A 12,260-nucleotide genomic window follows, 5' to 3' on the forward strand; every position below is an offset into this window, starting at 1 on the left:
TCGTACTTACAGTGTAACCTCCCTTTTCCATTCACAGCCCAGCTTACCGCATTCCAGAGGCAGCTTCTGGGATAACTGAGCAAGGATAGACCGCAAAATACATTACACACTGGACCATGTAATTCATATACAGGAATGGTATTAGAGGCACTGCACCATTGGGAGTATTGTTTACCTATAAAGGTAATGTTTAATTATGAGCATTTTAAAAATTCATTTTCTCTTCTGTTTTTATTCAGTATTTAAATTGTATATTTCTTTACTTTCCAAGTGCTGGTTTTGTACTCTGGATCTTGGTAGCCTTGCTTGTCTTTGTTAGTTTTTCTTGTGTTGCAGAGGTGTAAAATTCATATTGACAAAGTAATTTTCTGGGCAACCCTTTAACCCTATCAAAATAATTCTCAATTTTTTTCAATCTAACCATTTTTATGAGTCTGAAGTCATTTCTGCTATACCAGCGTTTGGATCTTTACTTTTATTTTCTTAACAAAACTCTGAACTTGGTTTAGCCTCTTTCTTTCATTTGATGCTTGTTTCCTGAAGCAATTTTCAGTTCTACTTCAATTGGGTAAAAGCCCCAGCCTAATTTCTGGGAAGGAGAGTACCTTAATTTTTAAGAGAACTTGCTTTATCAGTGCAGATATTCCAGACTTGTTTTTTTCTCTCCTCACAGCAGCACCGTGTGGCGCTCTGCGGCATACCATTAATTTCCTTGGAACTGAAATCAAAGTGTTATTTGAATTTCTAGCAGTATGAGGCACAAATAGCAGCAGCAGCAGCTTTTGCTGATGATGCTTGGGTACAGTAGTGTTTGGATATATCCTTCAGCTCTATCTCTAGCCTATTGGACTGTAAACCTTTTTTTTTTTTTTTTTTTTTTAATCACTAGACAGAGATAAATTAAAAACTAAAGCTGCTCTAAATTGCACGTATTTGTGTGTTTTCATTCCAGGGATGGAGCAGCTCATGGTGCAGGACCAGCACCACCAGACCACCGACAGGATCTTACCCCAGTGCAGAGATGGAAACTTCCACACACATCCCTTTGGCTCTTCAGTTTAGCTCTGACAGTCAGTCGCTGAAGGTGAAAAAGCTGGTGCTGGTTTTGCCTGTGTCAAGTCATGGACAGAATCATTTATCTCAAGGATCAGTGTCAGTCCTTACCTCCCACTGCCAGACTTTTCCCCTCTTTGGACCAATATTAGCATTAACCACCTGCACAATTCTGACTTAAATGTCACCACTGCTTCAATTGCATCAATTGGCAAAAGCAGTGTTGGAGAAGGAAAATCTGAGAATGATGTACTGGTCCAGTACTGGTGAGCTACCTGTTTTATAAAGTCTTATCGTTTCTTACAGCAAAACAAATTGTGACTATGAGCTTTACATTCTTATTCCCCCGCCAGCCTCAAGGCGTTCTGCTGCTCCAGTCACACTTCAAACTACTTATTTCTGTGTCTGTGCTTCAGGTCTTCATCCGCATGCTCTTTCACATGGAACTCCAATCAAATCCAAATGAATTTGTGTCTTTGAAGTGGGATTTTTTGTCAGACTTTTGTCAGGAGGGATTATATTGCTGGAGAGTTTCGCAGCGATGGCAGAAGAAAGCCCCAGTGTCCAGGTTTTTTGTAATTTTTCCCTGTATTTTTGCAGCTTTCCTAGTGCCTCTTTGGCAAATGCTTGACAAAAGTTTCACAGACACCTACCTATACATCGGGCTCTAAATCCTGAAGATCTCATGCAGCAATAGACTAGTTCATAGCCCTTTCCAGTTTCCCTGAAGAAGAGCAGAATGTGGTTTCTCCACAGCTCAAACAAAGTGAATCTTCCATTTCTCTTTTTTTATTTAATTGGCTTGGGTGTCAGATCCTCATCTCCCTCACCTGGTTTAAAGCACACCTTGGGGTTTTTTCTCTCCTTTGTTTTTTCAGTGGGATGTTTATTTCTTTTTAAACAAGCTGATTGCTGCCTTATGCTGTATTTTTGAGGATGCTTCTTGGAATTTGTGGTGTTAACGATTGTTTCAGACTAAATTTCTATACTCTGGTAATTTCAAAGTCCATGGGTACAATTTTTAGCTAAATAGGTCATTTAATAAAATGTACCATAATGGTTTTCAGCTTAAAAATACTTCAGCATGTAGATATTTGTTATGTAAACAAACCAGCTTTGCAATGAACAATCGGGTTTTCCTTACGAAGGAAAATAAACCAAATAAATGCCTGGAAACTGGTGGCTGCATAAGAAGAGAGAAACAAAGGTGGGCTGTTGATGGAGAGCAATGTTTAAGGAGTGTTAGCAAAGGAGAGACAGAGGTTGGTTCATTTGCCAGGACAAGTTATGGACTAACTGGGAGTAGCAAAGCAGTATCATCTGATTGGAAAGGACAAGTGGATTGCTCCTAGGATAGGAGTTTGGAAGATAGAAACTTGTGATAGCTCCACTAAGGATAAAATACCTGAAGCCACACTGGAAAAAGAAATAGAAAGACTGAAACCAGGCAAGGATTGAGAGGAAAAACGAAATTATTCCAGGATTTTCAAAGGATGAAAAAAGTGCTTTGTTATTCTGCTTTTACTAGAAATCATTTGTCCTTGATTTTTCCAGCAGAGAAGTTCTGCAAGTGTTGCAGCTCGCCACTGCTGCAGTACAAAGCATGGTCTGTGCTCCTGTTCATCTTCCCAATACCGTGCAGGCACCGAGGGCCATTTCTGTTCCCATTATCTTTGATTAGTGAAGTGAGACTGTTTACAGAATAAGTATAAGCACTTTGCTGTTTTTCTTTGCCAGTTGGGGCGCAGGGAGGCGGTCAGTTTTCTTGTCTGGATTGGTTTGGGTCTGTTTGTGGAAATATGGCAAAAAAAGTAATTCCTTTTGATTTTTTTTTCCACTGCTGTTCTGGTTGCTGCTCCTCCATTGCTGTCCCTGAACACAGGCACAGAAACAGTGACATGAATGTGCGGTGTTTTTGGCCTCAAGGGTTGTTAGAACAACACAGTTTTGACTTGACACGTTTCCCCTGATAAGACCAACCAGGGAGGACAGGAGATCATCATATGTGTCTATATATGTATGGCAAAGCCTTATCATACATTGGTAAATTCAGCTTTAATGAGAACCTTGTACTGCTTACTAGGTATAGGACAAGCACACAGCAAGTTTATTAAAATGACCTTATTTTTGCAGTGGTGAATGATGAAGTTCATACAAAATCAGTGCATCAGGAACAGGATTCCCAGTATGGAAAAGAATAATATTTTCAGTAACTAGGTAAAATAATGTTAACACTTTTAGAAGGGAATTAACCATTGAAAAATGATGAGGAGAAATATAGGAGGTAAAGAATGTGGCTTGAAGATATATATTTCTATTGTCCTTGGTGTGTACTCTACCTTCTTGAGCACAGATGATTTTCATTCAGTTTTCAGCTCTCTACATGCCTGATTTTGAAATGTCACCAAACGAACACTTTGAAGCTGATTCTGCTTTTCCTCCACCTCAGTTAGCACGGGGAAGGTGAGATTGGGCATGGAGAGTCTCCTCTGCGATGTCCATGCTGGCGCCTGCCTGGCTGTGATTCAGGCTGCACCCAGGGGCTGTGCCAGCGGCGGAGCCGGGGCGGCAGCTCCCCACGCAGTTTCAGAGCATCCCAAGCAGACATGTAAAGTACATGATGTGAGTGTTTGCCACTAGGGCAGGCTCTGGTGCCATCACAGCGCTCCCTTCAGCCAGGTCTGTCACCTCAGAGCTTGTTACAGGGTCTGGACCAGAGGGAGCCAACAGTGAGAGGGCCCAACTGGTGTGCTGCTGCTGTGACATCCCCAGTAAGACACAGTGATTGCGTGGAGCATGATGCATGGGAAAACCGAGTTGAACACGTGGCATGCTTATTGCTGGTGGCAGCTGTAGGTAAGAGGCATCCAAAGTAAAAATGGAGCATCCTAACCCCAAGGGTCGATGGGTTTTCGGATTTGTCTTTTTGTTTGTTTTAAGGCAATAAGGAAAAGAGGACATTGACTGGCCCCTGGCATAAGTGTGGTTACGACTCAGACGTTTTGTCGAAGCCAGATACCATCTGTGGGGGATTGTGTGCCTGGGGAACAGTTCTTTCAATGCAAAATTGTTTTGAGATGAGTTTTTCGATGCATTCCCTCTTGCCTAGGTCTAGAAGTCAGGGAGCTGCATGACACCGCATCCCTGCTCCAGGATGATGGACGTGCAATGCTACGTGCTCTTCTTATACCGGGCACGGGAGCCGGCTGAGTGCCATTGTCACCTTTCACGGGGTGCAAGTCAGGGAGCAGTTCATGCCGGCGCTCGGCGGCCGCGGGGTGGGGTGCGGGGCCAGTGCTTCGTGCATAGTGACAGCCTGGCCCCACGGCTGCTGAGCTCCTTCTGTCATGTTTGCGGAGCCCGGAGCACCCCGACGGGGACCCGGATGGGGGGTCAAGGCGGCTCCCGCTGAGCTTCAAAGGGGTGGCGCAACAGGAGCGCGTAGGGGCGGGGCCGTCGCTGCTGGGTATCCCCGACCCCCGCTCCCATTGGCTATGACCGCGCTCTGCTTTGCATATTAATCAGCTCTGTGCCAATCGGGTCGCGGGGGCGGTCGCCTTATTAGCATACGCAGCGCTGCGCGCACAGCAGCCGCTGCCGCGGCTCGCAGCGACCGAGGTTGGGTTAGGGCGGCCGGCGCGTAGCAGCCGCGCCGCGGGGCCCGGGCCCGGGGCGCACGGCAGCCGGCGCGCTCCCTGGGGACCACCACCCGCCGGCAGCGGCGCGGGCTGAGCCGGCTATGGCCGCCGCCGCGCGGGACCTGCTGGGCTGACATGAGCAGCGGCAGCGGGCGTTGGATGGGGCGGGCGGGCGGCGGAGGGCTGGCTTCCCGGGCGCGCCGCTGAGGTGGCCCCGGCGCCGCGCCGGCCGGAGGCGCCTTTTTATTTTTACCTTTACTTGTGATTGTTGTTATTGTTTTTAAACCTTTTGTTTTCCTCCGCCCGCCGGTGGCGGGGCTCGGTTGCGCGGAGGGCGGCGGGCCGAGCGATGCGGTGCCTCGCTCTGCTCGGCCTCGTCGCCTGGGGCCTGGGGAGCTGGGCCGGGCCCAGCGGCGGAGCGTCCCCCCCGCCCTGCCCGGCCTCCTGCAGCTGCGACGGCGACCGCGGCGTGGACTGCTCCGGGCGGGGGCTGGCCGCCGTGCCCCCGGGACTCAGCGCCTTCACGCACGCCCTGTGAGTCGGGGCGGGGGACGGGGCGGGCAGGTAGCGGCGGGGCGGGCGGATGCTTTGTCCCCCTTCATTCGGGCCCCCCCCCCCCCCACCGTGTGTTTATGTATCTGTTTTTGTCGCTGCTGCGGGTCTAACACGGCCACCCTCGCGGCCGCCGCGGTTCTTCCCCCCCCGGCCCGGCCCGGCCCGGCCCGCGGGGGGCGGCCTCTGGGCAGCGGCGGGGCCCGCTGGGCCGCTGGCAAGGGCAGGTGAGGGCGGCGGGGCCTGAGGCGGTACCTGGGCCTGTCCGCTGCCCCGCGGAGGCCCGGCCTGGCCCCTCGGAGGTTTAGAAGGCCGGGAGGGTTGGCTGGGGGAGCCTGTGGAAGCGGCGGGGGGGAGCTCCTGTAGGGTTCGGTGGGCTCCTGGTGCTGTCCTAAAGCAGGGGAGCCGCTTCCTGCACATGTGTTTGTGTGCCTCTAAGCTATATCCTCGCACTGCAGCGCCTTTCTCTTCAGTTTTCTCCAGAAACCAGCTCCCGGGCTAGCCGGTCTTCTCCCCAAAGCCAAGGCGTTTCCAGTCCTCAGCATGTGTGACTCGGTTAAATAAGGATGCCTTCGCTGTTACAAAATCTCTCAGTATATATGCACAGCTGGACCTTGGAAAAACCCCCAGTGTAAACAAGCCTTGGGAGCTTCGTGGAGTTTTTGTGGATAGAGAAAAATATAAACCTTGAAAACCCTTTCTCTGATATCCTATGATGATATTGTAAAGCAGGCACAAACCGGTGGATCTTGAGTTTTGGTAATTTCAATAATAACGATTTTAATAGAGGAATGAACACTCTGTTTTGTAGAGACATGACTGGGGAGGGATTTGCAGCTTTCAATATGGTAGCTTTGCTAATCCACAAACCTGTTAAGTTTCACAATAAAACCTGTCAGTCTTGCCCCGCTTCTCAGCAAAGATTTGGAGCGAGGTCTTATATGGGCCAGTGGTCAGGTCTGTTACTGCTAAAGCTTTACAGCATGCAGCACAGAGTGCACCGCGGCAAGTGACAGCACGTGGTTTCACATTGTGGGGTCACATCGGTACTGAGTTGCCGTGTTGTCAAAATACAGCAGTGGCATATGTCTGTGAAAATGTCACTTTTTTTTCTCTCCCCCTCTTTGTTTGCCTATGTTTAATATGCAAAGAGAGTCTGATTCTTAGTTACTGGAGGTTTTGTTTGCTGAGCGGGTTTCCAATTTCTCCTACCTGTTTGCATTATGTTTTTTTTCTCTTTTAGTTGTTCAAGCTGGGTGGAGAAAGGTTACCAGGCCTTTTGCTTGTGTAGTACCTGATGAATGGCAAAAGTTACAGGTCTCAGTTGTTACCTGTGCTGAAATACTTTGTTCATTTCCATGCCCATGCTGTGTTGTTGGGAACTGACTTCGTAGTGGTTTTTCTGTGGCAGAAATTGTGTTTTGTGAGTGTGCGGGGTAGGGAGTCAAGAGCTGATGTCATGAAGCCTTGGATTCGCTAGTAAATTATCTTCTCTTCACAGACAAAACAGGGAAGTTACCCAATTTCATCAAGTACTTGAAGTCTATCTGGTAAAAGCCACATTTAAGCGCCAGGTTTTATGGCTACTCTGTTGTCTGTCTGTCTTGTAAAATGGGCTCAGTACATCTCTGTGTGCCTGCAACATGGCATTGGTTGTCTAATGGGTACAGGTTGTTATAGCCAACACCCATTAGAGATGCCGGCGCTGAAGAGTTTCAGTTTGTAAGTTCCATGTAAATTTCCCAAAGCCAACTGAAGGCTTTTGGCAAAAGTGAGAGGAGATCTTCATGTGCTTCAGCGTGTTTTGGGATGAGTTTGTGTTGCTGTTGGTTTCATGCTCTTTAAACCTGAGCAGAAAATTTCTAGCTATCTTGTTCTGTGGCAGTGAAGGATACTCTTGGTCCCCGCTTGTGTTTATTTCCCATTTCCTTGTTTGCAGAAGGAAAAAAAAGGGGTGACTTCTTGACACTTCTGTGCTTGAATAGTCTCTGTCGTAGCGAGGCCACTGGAAGTTTAGGATATGTAGAGAACAGTTTTGTAGGCATTAAAAAACTCATTTCAGACCTGCTTGGCCTGGGCAATGTACAGTTTTGCCAGAGAAGCTGAGTTGGCTTGTGAGGAGGGGCGAAAAAGAAAGAAAATAACATGCCCCCCCCACCCCCATCTGACATGTTTGTGTCATGGCAAAGTGTGTTAGCTGTGTGAAGAGAAGAAAGCTTTGCTATGCTTTGTGTCAGGCAGCCTAACGATGCCAGGAAATCCCCTTAGCATTGCTATGGGGCTTTTTTTGATTACAGCCATAGCAGCAGCGAGTCCACAGCGCAGCAGAGATGACTGGGAGAGTGTTACAGGCGATGTTTTGTGATATTAAAGCAGAGTTGTGCCTGCGTTTCTGCTTTGGCCGGGAGAGAGCAACTGAAGAAAATTTGCTCACTATTGACCCAAGTTGGCAGTTGAATGAGTTTCGAGGCAGTTGAGAACTGTGGAAGGGGTTGGTATTTAATTCTTATTTCTGTTTTCCTGCAGTCTGAATTACTTTGCATTAATTCTAATAATGTAACATAACTTCCAAAGGTGTATTTTGAAAAAACAGCCATGTTTTCCAGGCTGCCACGAATGGTCGGGCAGTGATTTCTATAGAGCCTCAGAAGCATCTCCTTTCAGGTTCCCCCTGTCTTTCCTTGTTTCCCATTCTTCAGCTCTTGACTGCTTCGTTGCTCATTCCTTGCTTACTGCAGTGGTTAGAAAGCTCCTCCAAACACAACAGATGGGGTTTTTTTGTGGAATGTACATTGAATCCACTCCACTCATACCTGGCTAAAGGTGCTGCAACCATAATGCTGGGTGCAGGGAGAGGAGGACTGGGGTGATAGCAGGGGGGTCCATGGTTGTGTGGTTACTGATGGGCAGCGTGGTTGCACGAAGGTAGTTGCATCAGACCAGGCAGCTTGGAAAGACAGCATCTATAGCTTTTGAGTCATCAGCATGCTTTGAGAGATGGAATTTGAATGAAGAAAGGTGAGTACGTCATCCCAACCAGTCATCTTGGTGGAGAGATTTTGGGGAGATAGACAAGAGAGAGGTGGCAGCACTAGATCCGGGCACTCTGAGGCACTGGGAGGGGATGGGATGGGAGGGAATGCAGAGAGAGTCAGGAGGACATGACCATGGATAATTACTTGATGCTTTTACTGTAGGCGGCCATTTGTTCTGTATAATTTAGGTAGGTGTTTATGTAACTCTTAATTACCAGCTGCCTGTTTCTCTGTTTAGGAAGGTTGTGATTTTGCTTTGTTGCAAAATAACTGTCGTCTAGCAAGTTGAGATGCCTGTGCAAGAATGTGAAAATGTTGGTTGTTTGGGTTTTTTAATCAACGCAGTACATGCCTGATCTTTGCTATGATATTTCACATGCCATGTGCTAGAAAACATCCATTTTAGTGGAAGACAGTAACGGTAGGGCATACTTGTACTTGTGTTTCTCATGGGTGTCAGTTTGAGAACTCAAATTGCAGTTTTGGGGGTTTTAATACTTGTGTGAGTCTTGTGCAGGTGATGAAAAGCAGATGATTCTAGCTGATGACTTCGGAGGCATCTTACATGGGCCTGGCTGTTTTAGGGGCTTGCCTGACAATGATGAGAAATGTAGTTCTTTCCTCAGTGCATGCTATTATATTTTGGGCACTTGAAAGATAAAAACGATACAGCTGATTTTCCTTCTAGTGCTTCTTGCTTGTATTTTTAGGGAGTGGCATGGTCCCTTGCTTTAATTTTACTTCCTTTGAGTTGTGAAAGGCAGGCTTATGAGCCCTGGCTGCTTTAGAGGATAGAACTTCAGGCTGAAACGGTCATCTTGGTCTTTTTGGGTTTTTTTATTACTCTGTTAACCTAATACTGCCTGTCTTTCTGTGTGCTATGTTATGGACAAGATTTATAAGATCAAGATGTGGCGGCCTAGAAGAACCCTTTTTTTATGTGTTTCATACCACAGGTTACTTCAGCAATTGCAGAGACTTGATTCTCTGGGGTTTTTTGTTTGCAGTGTGTCTGGAAGTATCTACACTGTTTCATGTTAGCATTTCATGTCCTGCTCTGTTTATGTATCAATGGCAAAACGGTATGGTTCTGTTTGGACTCAGCAGAGCTTGTGCATTTTGTTATTTGTCTTTTCATCTGGCACTTTTGTTTTTTGTAGAATGATGATAAAACGCAATAGGTAGATGTGAGATGTCTTCTAATGCATCCGATACAACCATACAGATATTTAGCATCCTGCTCTGGTCAGATAAGCATAAGAAAGGACGTGGCTGAGGTTTTATGAAGGCTGTCTAGCAGAGTTATTGTGGTGAAAAGTAAAGATCTCCAGACATGACCTTGAGTCTGGAAAATGTAGCATAATTGCAGTCCTCCTGAGATAGAAAAGCCTTATCTAATTAGAGGTTTGAAGGTTTTACAGTGACACTGCTGAGTTTTTTGCTTGCTTGTGCCGCGTGCTGGTGATGCGATGGCAAGTAATAAAAGGCTTACTCTATCTTTTTAAAAGCATGCTTCCCATACTACTTTTGGAAAGACACGGTCACATCATTTTAATGGGAATATTCCTGTTAGTCAGCAGAAATGCTGTTGCATTTGTACATGCCTGTGCAATCTCACGGGCTGGAGGGGGACTTGAGTTTGGTGCAGCATCCAGCACCCGGTGGCAGTCTCTTCAGCAGCTTTCACTCAAGGATTGGAGTCTTTATGGTTAATTTCAAGCTGTCTGATTTGTTTGTTGGTCTTGTAAACAAGTAGATGCTCTTAGGTAGTGCACAGAAAAGCGAGGTGGTGGTTGTTTCAAAGTTTAATGTTTTTTACCCTTTTTATCTTCTTTGTTGGCAGCAAATTTGGTGTTTTCCTCCTTTTCTTTTATTCCTCCCCCAACAAACCCCAGTGCCCTGCTGTAGCATGTAATTTGTCAGGTATTTGGCTTTTATTTTGTACATTGAGCTCATTTGTGTCAGCAATATGACATTTCTTGTTTGATGCTTCCTGGCAGAGGCTCCTAAGTGTGACTTTGGGGAATAAATGCTAAGATGATTCTTCAGTGTGGAAAAAAAAAGTTGGACTTTAGTGTGAGCAAGTTTATGCTAGTAAATAATTACCTTTTCAGTTCTTGAGAGGAATTTACTAGTAACTATCTGCTTGAGATGGAAAATATGGAAACTGTAATATAAGGACTGAAAAACAAAACAAAACCCAGAGAAACCTCCTCCACAAGGATCTTTATTTGTTTTGTATTCTACATCTAAGCCAGCAATTTTTGCAGAACATAAGCTCTTATTTACCCAGAGAAAATTACTGGCCTAGATTTCAGAAGGGCTGAGCACCCACATCTCATTTTAGAGAGCATGGGAGCTGCGGGGCTCCAGCATTGTCTCTGAATGTCCGAGACCCTCCTCTCAGCCACCCTTGTGCTTTTCCTGAAAGCTTGTTCCTAAAGGTGGCCCTCCTGTTGGGAATGGGCAGGACCTGATGTTGTATTTGTATTATGGATGATTTACCAACAGCTCAGGTTTGCCTGCTCCTTGTTTTGCAAACAAGCGAGGGAGTGAAATGGATGGGGCTGGTTAGCTTCAGCATGGCCGCATGGGACTTCATGGCCAGCAGTTATTCTATTAAGGGATGAATGTGTTTCAGGCAGCAGCTCTGTGCTGCCAAGTTGTGGTTTTGGGGTTCTTTACAGAAGAAGCAGAAAGTCAAAAATAGCTTGAGGAAGAATTATAGAGATCTACATGATCCTAGAAATAAGAGAGAAAGCTGGGAGAGGGTACATGAGAGAGGGTAAGAGAAGAAGCCATCCCTATCTCAAGAAGCCTGTAAACTGAAGCAAGTAGAGATTTAAATGTTATGAGATGTTTGCCAACAGAGGTATGAACAGGATTTTGTGGGTTAATGGTCCTTGGCCATCCTCCCCACCTGGTGGACTCACCATTTGCTGCCACAGTAACCTGGGGTTTTGTTGCAGGGAAATACTCTTCTGTGGTTTCCCATACCTGCCTTTCAGGTACGGCTGCAGTTTTCTGATAAGATGTTCTCAAACCTTGGTCTGAAAAGAGATTGCTGGTCACGTGATGAAGCTTCTTGAAGCTTTCCCGCTGCCGACTTGCCCTGCACAGCCCTTTGGAAACTTGGAGGTCGCTGTCAGTATTTCCTTTGCTGATAGATGGGCAGCTGGTTCAGCTGATGTAGAGCTGCATGCAGCGATGGGTGGCACAGCAGAGGAGAGGAGGATCTTGGCATTAGTATATAAATAACTGCCCTCGCTATAAGCCCTTGTTTCAGAATCAGGCCCAGATTTATTCACTTTCGTGTTCTGGATAAAGCTGGTATGTCCCATTGAGAAGCATCTATCATTAAATGTATGGGTGCCTGGAAAGTGTAATTAAATCGTGCAGAAACAGCATGTGATCTATCTGGCAAAACAATTGACCTTTTTTGCTTTTCTTTCAAAGTACTGAGTTACTGCAGCTGTCAGAGAGTTTCACTGAAGTTGAAAGTTTCCAATCTTTCCAAATCTGATGTCATTTATTTTAAAATACATAGTTGAAATAGCAGAATCCATTTTATTTTACTGTTGAATGATTTAACTGTTACAGGCTCGTGACAAGGTCAGAACTTTCCACTTCCCAGATACATACTGCTGTTGCTGAAAGATTAGGGGAAATGTGTATTTCAGCTTCCCCCTGGATTTGAAAGCCCATTCTGCATGCAGCCAGTCAACTGACATCAGCAATCATATGCATCTTTTACAAAACAGCAGAGGGTACTGTAGTGATCTCAAAAACAACAGCTTAAAGTAGGTGTCTGAAAACTACTGTTGAATTTGAATACGTAACAGCTAACTGATAGCATTATACATCATGTCAGTCAATATGATAATGTTTTAAACATAGCATGACAAATAAAATTAAATTCCTTAGGCTTCTCTTGTGTGCTTTTTGCATTTCTTTTAGACAAATACAGTTCATTAGGGAAACC

The 12,260-nt window shown here is 45.9% G+C and overlaps 1 protein-coding gene across 4 annotated transcripts in view; it reads left to right on the forward strand.

Annotated features, from left to right (window-relative positions):
* Window positions 1-12,260, forward strand: part of LGR4 (leucine rich repeat containing G protein-coupled receptor 4) — an 87,890-nt gene that overhangs the window by 4,092 nt on the left and 71,538 nt on the right. The window contains exons 2-4 of one of the 4 annotated variants that reach the window (XM_030484054.1): window positions 38-118; window positions 953-1,319; window positions 2,608-2,755. In XM_030484054.1, coding sequence (XP_030339914.1) covers window positions 1,235-1,319; window positions 2,608-2,755 — 233 coding nt within the window. In that variant the 5' untranslated portion in view covers window positions 38-118; window positions 953-1,234. Of the gene's footprint in view, window positions 1-37; window positions 119-952; window positions 1,320-2,607; window positions 2,756-4,646; window positions 5,226-12,260 lie in introns of those variants that run through there. The other 3 variants (XM_030484055.1, XM_030484057.1, XM_030484056.1) reach the window with 3 other exon arrangements.

Source organism: Strigops habroptila, chromosome 4 (genome assembly GCF_004027225.2).
Source record: "Strigops habroptila isolate Jane chromosome 4, bStrHab1.2.pri, whole genome shotgun sequence".
Taxonomy (NCBI): domain Eukaryota; kingdom Metazoa; phylum Chordata; class Aves; order Psittaciformes; family Psittacidae; genus Strigops; species Strigops habroptila.